The sequence below is a fragment of the Trichinella spiralis genome (genome assembly GCF_000181795.1).
Source record: "Trichinella spiralis strain ISS 195 chromosome Unknown Scfld2, whole genome shotgun sequence".
Lineage (NCBI taxonomy): Eukaryota > Metazoa > Nematoda > Enoplea > Trichinellida > Trichinellidae > Trichinella > Trichinella spiralis.
Genome location: NW_003526941.1, coordinates 1207213 through 1225524, shown reverse-complemented (window position 1 = coordinate 1225524; position 18312 = coordinate 1207213). Strand labels below are relative to the sequence as shown.

The following is an 18312-nucleotide window of genomic DNA, read 5'->3' as shown; positions in this document are numbered from 1 at the left end:
TCTAAAACTCTGAAATTGTACCGAGAAAACAGTATTAAATTACATATTTGCATTGAATGAAATTTGTTTTGGAGTATAAGTTGTTTTGCCATAAAAATGCATCCTTTTTTAATATTTTTATTTATGATTTCATTTTTCTAAAAAACAGATCATTCTCTGAAGTAAGACTTGTATTGTTTCCATTTTGTATACGAGATGCTATTGTTCTTTTTAGTGCAGTTTAGGGTTAATTTGGCGTGATTAAATTCCGCTTTGAACCGCATATGAGGCATTTTCTTTATTCGGACAGGTGGAACGAACGCCGATTGACCAATGATGTTATGGTTCACCGATTGCTGATCACTTCGTGAGCTTCAATTGTTGTTTGTTGTACAAGGTGTCGACATTGTAAAGCGGATATTGTGATCTCGTTCAATCACCGACCGTAACAAAGGCAACCCTGGGTCCTGCGATTAATCGAGCAGAGTAGCAGGGTCTGCTAGATTGATTGTTGGAGCATGGTCGATTTTTCACTTCATCTGCCAGGTTAGAGCGGCGGTTGTTGCTCATTTGCAGCAGTGTGTTGTTCGGGCACAGGACTGTTGTGGTGCTTCACTGAAAACGAACTTAAATTAACTTTCGTACGATTAGCTGGAGTACGGTAACTGGCGCCGAGTTGGCAAGCAGCTGCATAAACAAAATGCGTCACTTGACGATCATTAATTTCTTCCTCGAACAACTCCCCGCTAGGAAAATGCGTCGGCTCTTTGCAAACTGCGGTCAGGCGCCGGACGACGCCTGGCGCCAGATAACATCCGTCAGGCTGTCCATATAGCAAAGCGTCGACAGATGAATAAGTTGCACAGGTGTCAATGAGTTGATTTGTTATTTTAGCTTCCGACACGTTATGGGTGGTGCAAATGATTCGCATCTATTCATTCAATTTTTCACGCTAGCCTTTTCACGTTTATTACTTTTTAGAAGTAATTTGAAAAAACAACAACAAATAATAATTATTTCTTTGCATATAATTGATAAAAATGTTCAGAAAACAAAATAGAAGAATATTTCAGTGGTTTGTGTGTTGCGAATAAATTCGGTTGCTTCGTTTCGTTACAAATTTGCATCAAAACTTGAAGTTTCCACACAAATTGATATCGATTATGAAAAATTCCGCATAATAACAATTTTGTTCAAGTTTATATACATTGATAATAAATTAATGTTTATTCAGCAGTTTGATAAGTAGCTGAATTAGGAGGAGGCATTGCTCCTGAAATTGATAGCAAATGCTGAAATAGTTAGCCGGTTGAATAGGCACCCTATTGTTAATTAATTCACTGTTGTTAAACTGTGTTGTTATCTGTGCAAACAAAATTGCGTGTATGTAAAAATTTGCATTGCATTTCAATTTGTTACATTATTTCAAAGATTATCAATTGCTTATCAGATTGCACGCTACTGCTCGCTACTGATGAAAGATCTGTTATACGCAAATGAGTTCGTTATACGTTATAAATTGTGCAGTTGTAGTGAAAAAAATTCTCTTCGATCAATTCAAATTTCCGTGAAACAGATGCAGAAGCATTACTTTTTACATTTTATGCACTTGATTAGCAGTGTATTGGAGTAAAAATTTATCATCATATGAAACAAATCTTCTTCTTCTTCTTCTTCTTTCTTTTTGCATGACAAACGTCTTCATCATGCAGTGCGGCAAGCAATTTCAGTTACGGTATGTGTTGTTTTCAGTTTAATGCATCTGATGATGAACAAGATAAACAAGATATTGTAAAAATGTTTCGTTTTGTTTTGATCAAATTTCACTTATAATTACAAAGATGTAAAATGTATTTGCTATTGCCACGTTATAAATTAATTGTCAATGGATCCAACGATGTCATAAAATGCAAGTAGTAGTAGTAGTAAAGACTGAGTGGGTTTCACTTTTCCTCAACTGAGTGAAGCTGTTTTATAAATAACGTATTTAACCAATTTATATTCACTTTAGCTGATGGTTGAATTTTTGTTCGGTACATTTCAGAATTGATCAAAGCGTATATAAAGTTTGCATTGCTTTTTCTTTGTTTTATTTTGAAGCTTGATAGTTGATAGAGCATCGCAATTCTTGTTCCTTAAAGCTGTGCATTAAAATTAATTTTAGCTGTTGTAGAAAAAATAACAAGCTATTTTTATTGTTTTCATTTAAAAATTCTAAAAGTCTTCTTAAACAATATAAACATTGTCTCTGATTCTGTTTTTCTGTAGAGTTGTCAGTCAGTTTCTGCTTTTTTACACAAGTACAACGAAGCGTATATATTTCGCTTAAGAGGAGGAGGTGAAAAATTGAGGAATTTCGAAATTAATTTTTTTCCCATTTTTATGAATGTTTCCGTTGCATTTGTGAATTATCAGTGTTTCGTCTATTAGTTGCTGTTTAATATTATCAAACCATAACTATCCTGAAAAAGCAGCAATATGCACTGTCATGTTGTTGTTAACATATGTCAACAGCATATGTGAATGTTAGCATCTAGAATTGTTTTTAAAAGTTCTTGCTTGCTATTCTTTTTTGAACTGGCTAGTTTGTTTAAGGAAAAGTATTATCAGCAACAATCAATCAAAATTAATTTTCCAATCAAACAATAAAGCGGCTTATTGCTTGAAAATAAAGTAAATTTTACTAAACTGAAATAAATCACTTACGTAAAGTGCTTTTTTGAAAGATATTATTTTCATTTTTTAAAAGCAAACGATGCCAATATTTTCAAGGACATTTTAATCAGAGCGTGCCGGTTTTTGATTTTTAATTTTTCCTTATATCTACCTTCTGCTATGCTTACTCAAAAATGAACTGCTTAGTTTTATTTTTATTTTTACGAATATCGTTATTAGTCATTTCAGTTTTTGGATTCGATTTTGTTTCAGATTGAAATATTTCAATGAATCAGTTAAAAAGTACAACACTGAGAAGAGTGACGTATACTATTATAGATTTTTGAGCTGATCAAAAATTTACTGGAAGTTGATGATAAATTTTAAATCAGGTTGTTTTTAATTTGTTATTCTGCTATAGCATGTGATTTATGCTTGCTGTCTACGGGCGCGTGGGCAGTCAGGTTGCTAGGCACGTTGCGGGCCGACCAATCACTAGTCGACTGCCTACTGTAGCTTAGCCTAGAGGCCGTTGTTGCATAGTTGGCTAAGTATTTGCAATAACTGCAGCGTGGCGTACGCTTTGACGTTTCATTGTTGTTTATTTTTTGCCTGAATTTTCATTTTGGAATGTAAAAAGGTGGTTACAAAGGAGCGACATGTCGCACTGGAGGCAGCCTGTCACAATAGCGATCTGGATATCTTTACTATATGCGGTGATTTCCTGCGCCGAAGAATACGGAAATAGCAGGCAGCAGAAGCCAAATCATTTACAGAAGAAAGTTTTGCACAATACATTCAAAGCTTTGTTAAATTTTCATTCTGATGCGAACAACACGGACAGTTTGAAAATGCGTGCGTCTCGTTCGAAGCTGATCGCCTCAAAATACATGAAAGATCTTTTCGAACAATATCGCATGAACGCTGCAAAGAGTAAAGTCACCGGAAATGTGGTGAGAAGCATCACTCCAGTTATAGGTAAGCGGTGTTGTTCGTGTTTTTAATTTCTTAATTCATTTCTGACCCTTCTTGATTACCATCGACTATCTGTTATGCGATACATTCAGCCCAACAGACCACATGTTTTCACGCTAATTGTTAACCAGACGGCCATTAAATCTGAGTACGGCGCCATTCAGATGCCCAGGTTGTTCCATTAATGATGACCCGTTGCTGTTTGCATGTCAATCATGCGGCCTTCGACCCAGACCGCCTTTTACCTTTTTCGCTTTTTCCAGCTAATGATGGCTATCCAATGCAGTTAGTTGTAACTGAATTCAATTCACGCTTCACAACTTATTGGCATTATATTTCTTCATGAAAACAAAAGGCGGCTAGTTATCATCACCTCAGTGGATAAATTCCTATTTATATTTTCATTGTTAGCATCATATTAATATGCAGATTTTTATTTTATAAAGTTGCTTACCCAAGTGTACAGTTATTATACCTTTTGGTCAATTTTGATCCGAGTTTAGAAAATATCATCCAATCATCAATTCATTTTGTTTTTAAACTGAAACCATTAGTAAACATACTGACGCTTAAAGAGAGTTTATGTAACAATTTGCATTAAGTATAATGTTGTACATCGACATTTCTTTCATAATGTTGAATAATTTCGAAAAACTACTGTGGAAATAGCAATTCTGAACTTTTTCAAAGGTGCCATGATACAACAATTTAGCTACATTGACGATTTGAATATTTTAAGATTAGATAAATGTAAAAATAGTAAGAAGAGAAGAAAAAACTGGCAAGAAAATAGAGCTACTGCTTGAGAATTTGAACATTAAAAACTTATTTAATATATAATTACAAAAGTCCTCTTCGAAAAATTTGTGAATTGTTTCTGTTTTGTTCTTAGTAAGAAGTTTTTAATAAGTTGTGCGTTATTAAAAACGAAAGCCTTTTGTTATTTATAAGATGTTTTGAAAATTCTCTCATAAATTTAAAAATTTAATCTAAATGACAAATGATGAGATGCTTCAGAGTTTCCATTGTTTCAAATTGAAAATTTTGTTAATTTAATGATTCTAACTTCAAACATTATAATTCATGCACATCTACACTTGTTTTTTAAAATTTCTTTTTCTAAAAGTAAAATACATTACACTGCTGTATTTCGTAAGAAATTTCAGTTGCCAGAATTTTATATATAACAGGTGAAATGGCCATATTTAATGGATTAAATTTCTGGTGTTAATTAAAACTGCATGCAAGAGTAGGCCAGCGGGGGATTTTGCATTTCTTAGACATTTGTATAAATTCTGCTACGTTAGCATAAATTGATTGCTTTCGTTTCTGGCAAAGAAGGTCGAGAGAACTACATTCACCTGGCATGATTATCAAGTGATCTTTGAGTATACTTGCATGCAAACTAGCAGATGTTTAACTTGCAGGTCTTTATCTCTATGGTATTTGTATTTGCGTTCAGGCTCAACAAGAGTTTGTAGAGAAGAACCACTTTTGCAGTTATGCAACCGCTAGTTCAAAACTTTAAACAGAGTTAGTCATCGAGTTGTAAATTGACTTTTCGTAGTACGGCAATTTCATATCATCTCTTATTCTGTTATTGAAATTTCATTATTCTGGGATAACAAACACATAATTGATCAGGCAATTTGAATGAAGTAGGGAATAATAAATGAATGCCGATTCTTCTTATGCGTAACGGAGTTGTAATTTTTATACACGTCATCAATAGAATGAAGTATCTTAACTTTTATTAAAATTTAATGAAATAAAAGGAAGAAAAACTGAAATGGTTTACAGTGTATTAAAAGTTTTAACACGGTGAATAAATCAATGCACTTTGAACTTTGCTACTGAATCTGCACAATTTAGAGATAGTTCATGCTCATTAATTTTTGACAGTCATTTAAGCAATAGTTAAAGGAAGATGACAACAATTTAGCATGTGAATTTGGGGAACAGTTAGTTACTGGAATATGAAGTGAGAAAAATTTTTATGGGAAACATTCTTCTATATAATTTACGATAATAATTTATGGGAAACGCTGAATCGATATTTTAAAATTTAAGCAGTTTATTCTATATGATTTATTGTCGTGATGAAAGACTGTTTATAAATTTTTAAGAATCACAAATCCACATTGGTGAAACTGAAATTTTTTCATTATCTTTCAGCATTCAGAGCAAAATTCCCCGTTGTTCAGTCTTTTCAGAGTAATTTTTCATTTAATTAGAACAAATAAATTTTTTACTAGACATCTGTCCCAGTCCATCAGTATAATTTATTCTGCATACAAAAATTGGTCAGTTGCAATACGCAGGGCGTATCCGCTCTGCTAAAGCTTAAACTATTCCACGCTTTAAGCAAAGCTTAGTTCACGCATTCAATGTTCATGAATTGTAATCCCGTTGTGCACAGCATGTGGTCACTTGAGATTTTCTTGTTTGAAGGGTCAGTGGAAGAAAAATGTGAAATAAAGCAAAATTTATTTACATTAAACTTAGAAATTTATTTTATTGCCTTTTTTCTATTTGATTTTAATTATGCTTAAGTCGATTATAAACTGTTCTGTTACCGTCTGCCACGGTAATTTTGTCGGTGTGTAAAGTGGACAGTGTCGTTAAATGCTCAGCGCTTTTCCATTTTGTTAAGTGAAATATGAACCGCTTTATTGTGCACCAAAAGTTCAGGGCATCGATTGAATGCCGGCTGACGAGCAGATTTTAGCTCAGCCGGTGCCATTGTTTGACAAGCTAATTTACCTTGGCCTGGCTCGACTTCAAATTGCCCAATTATCGAATAATAAAATTGCCTGATGTTGTCAGGTTTGTAGTGTGATGAGTTTAAGAAGGAATTTGCACTTTGTTTTCATATTTATATAATGACCAACTTCAACAAATACAGTATTATGAAGTTCGGAGTGGTTTAGTTTTCATGCTGAATCAGTTTGAGAAATGATTTTAAAAAATTAAAAATTTCTACACTCTGTAATTTCAAGTATATGTATGTTGAAAATGAAAGTTTTTTTTCTTTACCTTTTAGGTACTTTAAATGGCGACAAAGTTTTAATATTTAATTTGAATACGGTGCAAAGTGGTGAAGTGATCATTAAAGCTGAACTTCATTTCAATGCTGGGCAGCGTAAGCAACGTGGTCGGTCAGCGCCAATCTGTTTACTGCTGTCCACTTCTGGTGAACGTACTGTAATTCGACAAATCCACCGGGATCCTTCCGGTCAATGGATTACGTACGATTTGCGTAATGCGATCATCAACGCCGTCCATCAGCGTGCTTCAGCTGATAATCGTAGGCCATGGAATGGCACCAATACCGGCACTCAGTTAGCAATTGCCTTTGTCGGTGATTCCTTGCTAATTCCCAAGACGGCCAAATATTATGCAGCTGAGCGAATCTTACGTCATCACACTCCATTTTTGCTCGTCTTCTCTGATGAAAGTCGTCTGGTGAATCCAAATGAAATGATGTCGACAGTGTTGCGAGAGAACTTCGTGGAAAGTGATCAAACGCGTAAACGTACACGGCGCCATGTCCCTGAAGCAGACAATTACTTTGCATATTCAGTAGCCAACGGCCGGTCAGAGCAAAGCTTGGAAAAGCTGGCTGATCAGTTTCGTGCGTTTCAGCAAAAAGGGCCAGAAGTGCTGCTACCGATGCGAGGTGGTCGACGTCGCGATCGACCCGGTCGAATGGAGATGAACCGCGGCTGGGCAAATCGTCGAACAAGAATGAACAGCAAAAAGAGGCCTCACAATCGCTCGACCCAATCTGATAAACAAATAAAATCTACATTATATAATGCAGACAACGATCCAACAGTTATACTGCTCAAGGAAGCACAACAGCAGCGATGTCAAAAGCATAATTTAATTGTCGATTTTCGTGACATCGGTTGGCAAGAAAGAATCATAGCTCCAAAATCGTTCGAAGCCCACTATTGCGCCGGATCATGCCAATTTCCGCTGAATTGGGTAATTTGTTGAATAAAGCCTTTGCTGTCTGCAAATTATTTCAGTTGCTTTTTTTAAGGAATCCAATCCATCAAATCACGCTATAATTCAAAATATTATACACACGATTGGATTTCAGCCAAAAGTACCGCAAGTGTGCTGTTCTCCGGACAAAATGGACTCATTGACGTTGCTTTACTTCGATGAAGATCAAAACGTAGTTCTGAAAACCTATCCAAAAATGACCGTAATGTCGTGCGGCTGTGTTTAAAACTGCTGCTTTCGCTGCGTGTCTTTGCCGTTAAAACTTTCTCTTTTCCAACATTTAGAAAAACACTAAAAACATTATTTTCCAATTTAAATTGTTGCAGTAATTTGTTAATTATGATAATTTGATTGTATGCTGAGAACTGTTTCAAGTACATTTATGTAAAACAGCATTTGTGATTTAATGTTTCTGATCTATCAAGTTTCTGTTCAGAAAATTTCGTGCAGATTTTATGATTGGCTCATCATTGAAGTAAAAAAATAGATTAATTAATTATATTCGTATTATTCTATTTTCTAAAAATTCTATTTTTAAAAATGAAAACATTAAATTTAGAACCATAAGAAGCTAGTGCAAAGTAAAAGTAGACTTGGTCGTAAAAGATTGCTGTTTTTATTTGAATATACTCTTTTTATTAATATTTGATAATTTTTGCAAAGTTTTATTTTATAAATGCACTTTTTTATTTAGAACTATCTATTTCATGTACATATATATATATATGTATGTATGTGTGGTAAATAAGTTTGAGAGTGATATCAAGTTACTCGATAATATAAGCGTAGAATAAGAAGCGGAATTTAGATTTTTTGTCAGCCGCAATTATATTTTTAGAAATAATTTCTGAAAAAATTCATTCGAGCAGTTATTTCTTCTCAAGATTTGAAAATCGACGTCAGAAATTAGTGTTATTTTAAAATAATCTTCATTTGATCAAAAAAATTTTTTTAAAACATTTTTATAGTTCATTAGAGAATAAACTGATACAGAAGAGCTCGAATTTTAATATTCCCAAGATATTTTAAAATGTAATTTAAACGATTATTTGTATTTCTTAGAAGAATTGGCTTTACAAGTAACGGAAAGTAATTACAAATGAACTTCCATTCAATGCTTTAAACTGAATTCAGATATAAAAAAGTATTAGCAAAAAATTGAAAATATGAATTGTTTAAAGTGCAGTTATACAAAGCAATTTCCTAAAATGAAAAATGCACTGCTAAATTGTGATGGGCAATTTGTTTCGCCTGATTATTTCTATTTCAGTTGCATACTGTAGCAAAAAGTTAAAATTTTCATAATCTATTTGGTTTCTGGAACGAGAGAGGGTAAATTATGTTACTGTGATGAATCTATACTTAGCCAGTTATGATTTTTTGAAATAAATTATCATCATGTTTCTTGTTTTACATTTGCATATGTGGGCAGTAGTTTTGAGTCACTCAATACCAACTGGTATGTATGTATGGTATTTTCAAGTGGAAGATTTTACCAGTATGACGAGTTCATTTATTTAAATTGGCCAGCCAAAAGCAGGGCGTACTCGGACCAGTTTCGGTGACTATTGTTAATGCAAAATGAATGGAAGCAAATTTTAGCCCAGTCAAACGCATGAAAAAGTGTCAGCGTTGTTGCCACTCTTGCAGTGTCTTACATGGAGCAAATGTTGCATTGCGTATTTGCTTTCGCATAACATAAAAATGAAGGTTTAACTTGACGACAATGTGACGTCGAGCTGTCATATTTTCGAAAACATCCAAAGCAAATTTTGGGAAAGCGTTGCGCAGACTGTTGCGGTGATTGCTGTTGTTCCGTATAAAGTTTTTTAGCTCTAACTGGGTAGAGTCTCTTATAGAACTGTAAGTAATTATATATATATATATAGACATATTATATGCTTTCCTTTATTATGAGTTTAATGATTAATTGAATAAAAATGCATGTTGTCAGAAAATGGCATGTCTCTTTATAATTAACTTAATTACTTTGTTGTTTTCATCTTTCTAACATCATATCCAATAAATTGATGATTAGTATTGATGCATTTCTCATATTTACATTTTTAAAAGCATTTTGAAATAGAAGGCTTAACAATTGTTGACTTGCATTGGCAAATTGTGTAATTAATTGACCGTTAATCGACGATTGATTTGCATTCGATATGCAAATTTATTAACTGATTATCATTTGATTGTTTCATCATATTCATCACGAGTGAATCAGTTTTTTAAGAGATTTCATTTTGAAAAGAAATTTCATGTAAAATATAAAAGAGTAATTATTTTAGCATGAGTATTTTTATTGAATAGCATGTTTTTTTCAAAAATGCTTCGTTTTTTTGATGAATGAATGCATTAGATTGGAATCTTGTTTTCAATGAACATGTTTATTCTGCTTATCTTGCTTTCGAATTCACGGCAGTTTTAAATAATTTTAAACAGAATCAGTTTTAATTTACAAAAGAGAGGAGAAAATTTGTTTTGTTGAACAAAATAAAGCAGATGGTGGAAAATTCACCCATGTGACTAACTGACGTTGTAACTGTTAGCAAATAGAAAATATCAAAGGGCAGCAAGCAGTCTCCCCACCCGTTTATTTATTTGCTTGTTTGTTCTACGGTTGGCCTGATTGATTTAGCAAGCTGAGATAGAATGCTTCTGGCGGAGATTTGGGCATTTCAGATTTTGCAATTTATGGACGATTAAGCTGGGCAAATCGAGAGATGTTTAATAATAATAATAAGTATAAAATAGGCTAGCGGTCAATTTGTATTCAATGAAATTATTATTTTAGTCGTGTGGAAATCGGCTGTTGTTTTTCAAAGCTCAGCATTGCTAGCATGATTAACTCTGGGTAGCAGATCAATTTTTATTTATTTATGGTGATTTTTAAACTTGCATAAATTGGCTTGTCACTAAAGTCACACTCACTGCTCTGTAATATTGATCTCAACATGACAAGTGTTTCTCAAATAACAATTTTAACGACTTTCACATATCGGAGAGTTTCAGTTACGATGAAATCTGAGTAAAAATGAGGTAAGCCTGTTTTAACGTTCTTTTTTTTAAATTTATGCGTTAAAAGCCTATTTGCCAGTTGTACGAAAGCTAGGCTTTTTTATAATGAAATCTCATTCGATTTTCCTTGGCAATTTTGCAAATTTAAAATTGAATATTATTAATATATTGTAATTTTGTAGAGTTGAAGTGATTTTGTGGAATTCTTCATTCTCGTTTCATCTTTCTCTCGAAAGACCCATGAACCAGACTGAAATGGTTGAACATGTGAATATCAATGTTACTGCAAATGTATCTTGCTCAAAGCTTATCACTCCTACGTTTTACGACTACATGTCACGTAAGTTTTTTTTGATGCTTTATTTTATTCATGTTTATTGTAAAAGTTAATTTTTTACTTTTTATTGCAGTTATTACTTTATAAATACATGTTTTTTAATGTTTTGTTCACTTTTTTTGCTTATTGTGATTGTATTTTAGGTATCGACAATGTGACATTGTCGCTAATCGTTTTTTGTTGTGTGGAAACGTTGATCACATTTATTTTATTTGTGATCTGCTGCCATTTCTTTTGTACTTATGTTTCATCAAGTGCACGTTCATCCAAACTTGCATGGCTTGCAGGAATTTTTCCAGTAAATGAAAAAGACATTTATTTATTTATTTATTTTTGTTATTTATATTCTACATATTTTTTAACTGTTGAAATGAGTGATAATCTCATTTTGATGCGTTGTAAGTTTGTTGAAAGTTTTCTTTCAGTTAAACTTTCAAATTTATTTATTTATGTGTTGCTGATTTTAGTTAGCATCTGGTGCCAGTTGTATTGGCATGATTGTTCCTCGCGCGATGCCTTTGTCTGATATGATTATCGTATTGTAAGTTTTATGCACATTTCAATGCAAATAATGCACAATGCAAAATTATTTTTTAAAAAGAACTTGAACTAGACTTTTGAAATTATTTTTATGTTGAAAATTTCATATTTACAGTACAGCTGTTTTGGAAATTTTTAGATATATTTCACGATGCCTTTTTGGCTTCGTTGATTTGGTAATAGATTGTTGTGGAGGGATGCAGTCTATGAGCGATGAGCATTCAGTTTTCCAATTGAAGCTGAATACAGGTCCATGTTGCTGTTGCTTCGTATGCCTTCCAAAACTGAGTCCTACAGTGTAGCTGAATTCACTTCAATTCAATATTTAGCTTTTAGCAAATTCCATAAATATTTTTTGTTTTTAGGAAAAATATAAGAATTATGCGTTTTTTTGTGTATCAGAATGCAATTTTCCGTCCAATTCTGTTTTTTTTCATCGGTGTGTTTTGGGTAGATCGATGGGGATCTTTTGATACTGTATGTCATTGTATGAAGTTCACATTGCGTGTATCACTGTGTATTTTTTTTGTTGTTTTACAGGAAATGCCGTTTAAACCTTTCATTACTACTTTGGTTGTTTTATCATCTTTAATCGCTCTCTATGGAGTGAATGTTTTTCACATGACAACGAAGGAACCGTTGAAAAAATACAAGATCTACATCTTGATGTCTATTATACAGTTCATTATTTTGATTTTCAATTTACAGGCTCCAATTTTTTTGGCCTGCAGCAGTCTGGTCTCATGTGATGAAATGCTGCTGCCTAATTATGCAAAAACTAGTCGTAAGCATTTGTTATTTCTGCTTCTGATGTGCTTTTCTTTAATTGAACATCATTTTATTCAGTGTGGCATCATATGGTCGTAGTTACCGAGTGCTTATTGCTATTTTCACTAGCTATGTGGTTTTTCCGACCGCAAGGAAATTGCATGTTCGACAAATTTTACATATCAAGGGCTGATCAACATGTCGAAAGAAACGAAACAGTGCATTTGAAGCCAGAACTACTGAGTCACACTTAAGATATTTATTGAAAAATATACAAATGTAATCTGAATTGCAGTATTGCTATTATCGAGTATAAATATGTAATAGAATAGAATGCTATTTTTGTGTGGAATTACATTTTCAGGATGTGCATATGAAGACATGGAAATTTACTCAGTTGCTAATGCTTATAATAATATTTAGATGAAAGACCGGTTAACAAATGAACAAATCATTCAATTGAGAATGGATTAATTACATTTTACAATTTAAGATAGGCTAAATGTTTAGGTTTGAAAGTTCCCAAGAACAGATGAGTTCCATTATCGGTCGCTTGTGACACTGCACTGATTACTGTTCCGTGAGGATCGTGGAAACTTTTCATGTATTTACCGTGCCGGTCTACGAGTATGACGAGCCCATAAGGTGTTTCGAAAAAATCCATCAATGCGTATATCCATTGGCGAGGAAGTAGCTGGAAAAAACAGAAAATTGGTGTTTCATTATGCGGTCGCATAATGGAAAACTGAGCATACTTTTGTGGTTAGTTTTCTGAGGCTTGGATATTTGCCAATGAGATCATAAGTCGGTCCAAGAAAAGCGGTGGAATCTCGGACAGCGGCACAGGGGATCCATAATTCCCCCAACGAAGATTGCCGTATGTTATCTGGAAGGCATGGTAAATTGTCAATCAGCAAATCAGATTGTTGTTGATGTTTGAAATTGTTCAGGTTTATTCTAAAATTATAGATTTGTGCTTTTTTTTACTAGCTTTCATCAGTTGTACTCCAAATTACTTTAAAATACGAGCTAAACCAGTTTCAGCTATGAAAAGTTCTTTGCCATTTTTTGCTACTTGCACTCCATTGGGAAAAAACAAATTTCTTAATATCACATCGATTTTTCCAGTGTTTCGATCGAGAACTAGTAATCTAAAATGTGCATACACTGTTAATTGCATACAGTCGAACATTATGACAATATTTTTGCAGACCGTCCATTTTTCTTTGCTTCAATTATGATAAATTTGTAGTCGATGATTGACCATTTGGTCGATGAGTCGGTGAAGAAAATGTAGTTTTCAAAAATATCGATATCGTTTATGAATTTCAGTGGTTCCCCTTCGACATACATTCCACTTTTAATAAGCTGGGTATAATTTTCTGAAGAATAGAAACTGAAATCAAGCAAACTAATCAACATATTCTAAATATAAATGGAGTGAAATAGTAGAGATTAATATATAAATTTCGAAAGGATTTCAAAAGGAAAGCATACTGTTTTACAAAATATGCAAACATAGTAGCAGTAATGGTGATTGTAATAAGAAGAACATTTCCATTGAAGATTTTGCTATTTAGGTTCAGTAGAGTTTACCGAGTTAGAGATGTTGAAAAATGCAGCCATGCTTACTATTTCGGAAGTCAACTTCAAAAATTCCCAGAAAAGTATCGACAACGAGAAGTCGACGATTTCCCAAGTATCGTATTCCAAGTGGTCTGCCACAGTTTGGATCTACAAAAGCCATGCCTGGAAAGGAAATGTTTTCTTATATTTCATGGCGTTTTCAGTGAGCATAAGCATTGAAGTAGTGTTATTTCAGTTTGCATATGTTATTCATAATTCGAAAAGAATTATTACCGCAGTTTGTTTTTCTTCCCAATCGAATGACTTCATTTATTTTATTTCCTACGATTTCAGTTAATCGACCATCGGCTGTTCCAGTGTACAGATAATCTGCAATGTTAATTGTCAAGAGTGGTTCAACGTAAATTTTTAAAAGCAGTCTACTTCCTTGCAAAACAATTGATTCAGCCGCGAGCAGTTCATTCTCAAGAAAACTTCGACTTTTAGAAAGGATGTTGTTTTTCTTTAAGATACCTTTATTTATGTTTGGTGGTGGAGGTAAGCTATAATTCAGAATATTGGAAATAATTATGAAAAATTAATTGTAAATAATTTTCTACCTGTATGCTTCTGGTTCAATGACGCTGGGAGTGAATACAATAATGAAAAGCAAAATTGATAATGCAGCAATAATCCAACGTACTGAAGTGAAAGTTCCTTTTGGAAATTCGTTCAGTTGTGGTCTAGAATTAGTGTAATTATAGAGTAAGTTATATTTCTGCTGAAACTGTTGGAAGGTTCAGTAAGAAGATTGTAAAAGATTGCTGTTTTCATTTAATTGCTTTACATACACACAAAAGTAAACTTACTTTTTTTCTAAAGTCTGCGAAGATGGATGCTGCGCATTTTCTCTCACTGTGCTAGGTACGCAACGATGTCTAACTTCCATATTTTAAATATCCCATTCAGTAGCTGTTTATGTTAAATCGAAATTTGTGCAAAGCAGAAAAAGCACTTATTTCAAAAAGTACTTTAAACAATTTTACTTTATTTGGTTAGAATCTGGGTGAAAATGCGATGAATAGCTACAAGCAATCAAATTATCATAGAAGTAATGGAAAACGTGTTTACTTTTCAAGAACGTCGTAATGATAAATAGGTCAAGGTGTGGTTCTTCACTGTTTACTGCACTCTGCAACATTGTGCATTGCTGCTTCTGTTGATTATTATGAATCACAATTTATTATAAATTTTTAGACTTATTTGGTAAATAAATTTTTCAAATCTTTCATTGCATTGGTGGAGGAGGTTCTCAGTGATTTTAAAATTCATTTCATCTTTCCACAGCATTATATTCCGTTTTACACGAGTATTGCTAAGCTGTCGTAAGGTCAATCTGATAAAATGCAGTCTTATTCTTACCAACGTCATTTAAGCAAATGCTGTTCATTTTTACATTTCTAAGAAAAAATCATTTGTGAAATTCTTTCAAGGCTTTAATAATCTTCGGTTCGTTTTAACATTCAACATAAAAATACCCCGACGTGTCGCTCATCATTTAACACACTGCATAACATAAGTGAGCCACTGGCTGTCGAACACAGCGACACGACATACAACACAACGTGGCAGTTGAATCTTCCGTTAGATTTACACTGTTGATAAGTTGGCATATGTGTTCTGAATTTTTCAGAGTATCGTTTCATCCAAAACGCAGCATCGAATAATCGGTAAGTCGGTAATCGTCGGTAGCATAGTTAAAATGCCATAATTTAGTTTGCTCTTTTGCGCCGTTCACTCATGGCACTCAACAATGATCGTAGAATAGTGATCATACAGATACAGCCATAAAGTAAATGGATGAGTCATAATCTTAGATATAGGAGGCGCAGGTCATAAGATAAATTGCAACTGTTCACTGCTTGTGGTATTCATTTATGCAGAGGACAGTACTCCAATGTGCCTCTGATAGTACACAAAACGTTAAGGCTACCGCATCAATTGCTACAAGTTTTACTTTGCGTGTGCTTATTTTCTTGTCCGAGACCGTTTATCGTTACCCTTCAACGCTACACGATAAGCGAGCTGGGCTGCTTCAACGCTGCTCACCCACTTAGTGGCGCTAGACGACGAATGGCGTGTATAAAATCATGGGCAATCATTCGTTGCAGTTTAAGTTTTCGAAAAGAGCAACACTGTTTCATTTTTGTAAAAAATTCTAATTCGAATAAATAGCACTGACAACACACATGGGAAAAGTTGTGAGACTTCGTTATTCTTCAAGAATAAACGCCGGAAGGGGCCGTTATATTAACGAAGAATAATAATCAAAAATAAATTTGTCAGCTATAAATACCAGCATATTCGAAGAAAGAAGATCCGGAGAGGGAAGAAGAACGACACTGAACCCTACCGAACGCCACATTCAGTACGACATTCCATTCTAACAGAGGTCAGAATATTAACATATAAAACTCAGGTCAAAGAATTACTGCACGCAGTGTGTGACAGTCATGTTTCTCCATAGTCCCATTGCTAACTGTTATTTGTGATGGTAAATTTTTCGTAAATCACCTAAACGTTCTCCATACAAACTCGAAACGGTGTCGAATCCTGCAAGAAGTGTCATGCACTAATCAAAAAGTGAAGAATGTCAACTTCAATCTGGAAAGACGGCAAAAACCGGTGAGATATTACAGAAGAAGTAGATATGTAATGCCTAAATATTCAAAAAAAGATTTCCATTACGTTATTTCATTTATTCGAACAGTAGAATGGAATTTCTCAAGATGTAGTTGTCAACAATTATTAATACCTGAGTGTCTATCGTACGACTTGGATATGTATGATTTCATGAAAAAACAATCATTTCATTGATTTCTATTCTGTTCATGATCTTAATTATTCATTGAGCATCCCAACGATACTAAGAACATGGCTGTTTGATTCAGTTTTCGCTCAGCTCATTATAATCCAATGACGCTTATGCAAATGAACTTTTAATGTTGTTTTTTGTTAAAATGATTGATTACATATGGGGAAAATAAAATAAAATAACAATTTATGACAAACTAATTCACCTATGCGTGGCATTTATTCTAATCCTTCATGATATTTGCATATAAGCTAAGTAGAACAGAAGGCGTGCCTGTAGGGAACTGCAATGTATTATTGAATGATTTATTCATATATAGAAACAATATTGTACAATTATCAATAATAAAAACTATCAATAACAAACAATAAATTATTTAATAAGATATTTGACAAAATTTCCTGCTAACAGATGTGTCATTTATAGGGGGAAATAATGCAAGATTGCATGAAAACTGCAAATGAAACGTTTTATTTTGAATTATTCTTATTCTTTTATCGTATTTAATCAATTTAATTGATTAAATACAAATTTTAAAATTTAAGGGGGTTTCTGTATTACAAAAGTGCAAGGCAGGCACAAATGATATTGCAATCAGCAACTTTTGCTCGCGGATATCAGTTGAAATTTCAGTATAAATACTAATGAAATACAATTATAGGATGTATTATCAAGGGCGCAGGTTTCGCTTTTATCTCTGAGGTTCCAACTACAATCGCATTGTCGTACAACTTTTTTAGCAATATCTCGACAAATACGTTTTCATAAATCGTGCGATAAGGTTTATCGTGAATCAGAAAATTTCTCTGATCAATTGACATCATTTTTGGAAGAAATGAAAATTTTCGACTTTCAAAAAAGCAAGGCTATAGCCTTTGCTGTTTTTGCGATTTTCGAAAGTAGGCTTTTGACACAAATTTCGCTTTTTTTGTTATATATGGCTAAATTCTGATAAATTAGAAGGTTCTGGAAAGTTTTACGGCAAATAAACGCGTACGTGTCGAATAAATGGCTTCTAAAGTTGCTATGTGCCTAGTATCTTAATACACAGGAAAGCCGCAATACTGGAACTCCCTTGAAATGGAACAAGGGTTGTTGAAATTTTGCATAGGAGACTTTTTTGCCATTATAATGAGTTAACATATCAAAATTTGCACTCTTGTTCCATATTTGCTTGATGTGGGCAATGAGATTTTCCTTCATTCTCGGTCCATTTCGGGATTGAACAAAAAAGTTGTGTCACTGTGCTTTCTAATGTCCAAAACAGCTTCCCTATATTTATTTCTCACCAAAACTTGCTCATTTGATCGACCATCACACCCGAATATCAACAGCTATGACTGTAAAAATTTATTAATTCCTGAGATTCTATTTTTTTTTTTTGCAACGCCTGTTATCATTGTTTGTGGGGCGGCAACATTGATTCCTATTTATTTTTTGCCCCCATTTTTTCCATGCTCATCTCAAGGATACCGATGAGTAGTATTTTGATTCATCTTCAACTTTGTCCGTCGGAAGAAATTTGCGATTAATCTTTCGATTTAATAAAGAACCACTTCGTCAAAAAAAATACATTCATATC

General features: G+C 33.5%; 4 protein-coding genes across 4 annotated transcripts; 2 read left to right on the top strand and 2 right to left on the bottom strand.

The window, feature by feature from the left end:
• Positions 1 to 526: 526 nt before the first annotated feature.
• On the bottom strand, positions 527 to 910 carry Tsp_02754 (ankyrin repeat-containing domain protein). Its single transcript, XM_003379035.1, has one exon. The coding sequence runs from the start codon at positions 908 to 910 to the stop codon at positions 527 to 529; it is 384 nt and encodes a 127-aa protein (XP_003379083.1).
• Positions 911 to 3200: 2290 nt separating this feature from the next.
• Tsp_02753 (putative transforming growth factor beta like domain protein) lies at positions 3201 to 8118 on the top strand. The gene is made up of 3 exons (XM_003379034.1): positions 3201 to 3612; positions 6653 to 7599; positions 7658 to 8118. Exons 1-3 carry the CDS (start codon positions 3294 to 3296, stop codon positions 7847 to 7849), a joined length of 1458 nt encoding a protein of 485 aa, XP_003379082.1. The 5' UTR covers positions 3201 to 3293; the 3' UTR covers positions 7850 to 8118.
• Positions 8119 to 10660: 2542 nt separating this feature from the next.
• Tsp_02752 (conserved hypothetical protein) lies at positions 10661 to 12712 on the top strand. The gene is made up of 10 exons (XM_003379033.1): positions 10661 to 10665; positions 10827 to 10984; positions 11125 to 11279; positions 11449 to 11522; positions 11637 to 11819; positions 11887 to 11998; positions 12062 to 12133; positions 12230 to 12305; positions 12368 to 12532; positions 12654 to 12712. Exons 1-10 carry the CDS (start codon positions 10661 to 10663, stop codon positions 12710 to 12712), a joined length of 1059 nt encoding a protein of 352 aa, XP_003379081.1.
• A 58-nt stretch (positions 12713 to 12770) lies between these two features.
• Tsp_02751 (putative adipocyte plasma membrane-associated protein) lies at positions 12771 to 14804 on the bottom strand. The gene is made up of 8 exons (XM_003379032.1): positions 14725 to 14804; positions 14476 to 14598; positions 14150 to 14418; positions 13922 to 14038; positions 13503 to 13671; positions 13306 to 13440; positions 13045 to 13246; positions 12771 to 12983 (listed from the first exon to the last, which is right to left on the bottom strand). Exons 1-8 carry the CDS (start codon positions 14802 to 14804, stop codon positions 12771 to 12773), a joined length of 1308 nt encoding a protein of 435 aa, XP_003379080.1.
• Between the last annotated feature and the right edge of the window lie 3508 nt (positions 14805 to 18312).

Bases quoted from the DNA above. Each gene is read 5' to 3' on its own strand.
- Tsp_02754 (XM_003379035.1), bottom strand. From the start codon at position 910: ATGCGAATCATTTGCACCACCCATAACGTGTCGGAAGCTAAAATAACA.
- Tsp_02753 (XM_003379034.1), top strand. From the start codon at position 3,294: ATGTCGCACTGGAGGCAGCCTGTCACAATAGCGATCTGGATATCTTTA. The intron at 3,613-6,652 runs GTAAGCGGTGTT...TTTACCTTTTAG, and splicing joins AAGCATCACTCCAGTTATAG to GTACTTTAAATGGCGACAAA. The intron at 7,600-7,657 runs GTAATTTGTTGA...GCTTTTTTTAAG, and splicing joins GCCAATTTCCGCTGAATTGG to GAATCCAATCCATCAAATCA.
- Tsp_02752 (XM_003379033.1), top strand. The intron at 11,523-11,636 runs GTAAGTTTTATG...TCATATTTACAG, and splicing joins TCTGATATGATTATCGTATT to TACAGCTGTTTTGGAAATTT. The intron at 11,999-12,061 runs GTATGTCATTGT...GTTGTTTTACAG, and splicing joins GATGGGGATCTTTTGATACT to GAAATGCCGTTTAAACCTTT.
- Tsp_02751 (XM_003379032.1), bottom strand. From the start codon at position 14,804: ATGGAAGTTAGACATCGTTGCGTACCTAGCACAGTGAGAGAAAATGCG. The intron at 13,247-13,305 runs GTAATTTGGAGT...CTATAATTTTAG, and splicing joins GGTTTAGCTCGTATTTTAAA to AATAAACCTGAACAATTTCA. The intron at 12,984-13,044 runs GTATGCTCAGTT...TGTTTTTTCCAG, and splicing joins TCAGAAAACTAACCACAAAA to CTACTTCCTCGCCAATGGAT.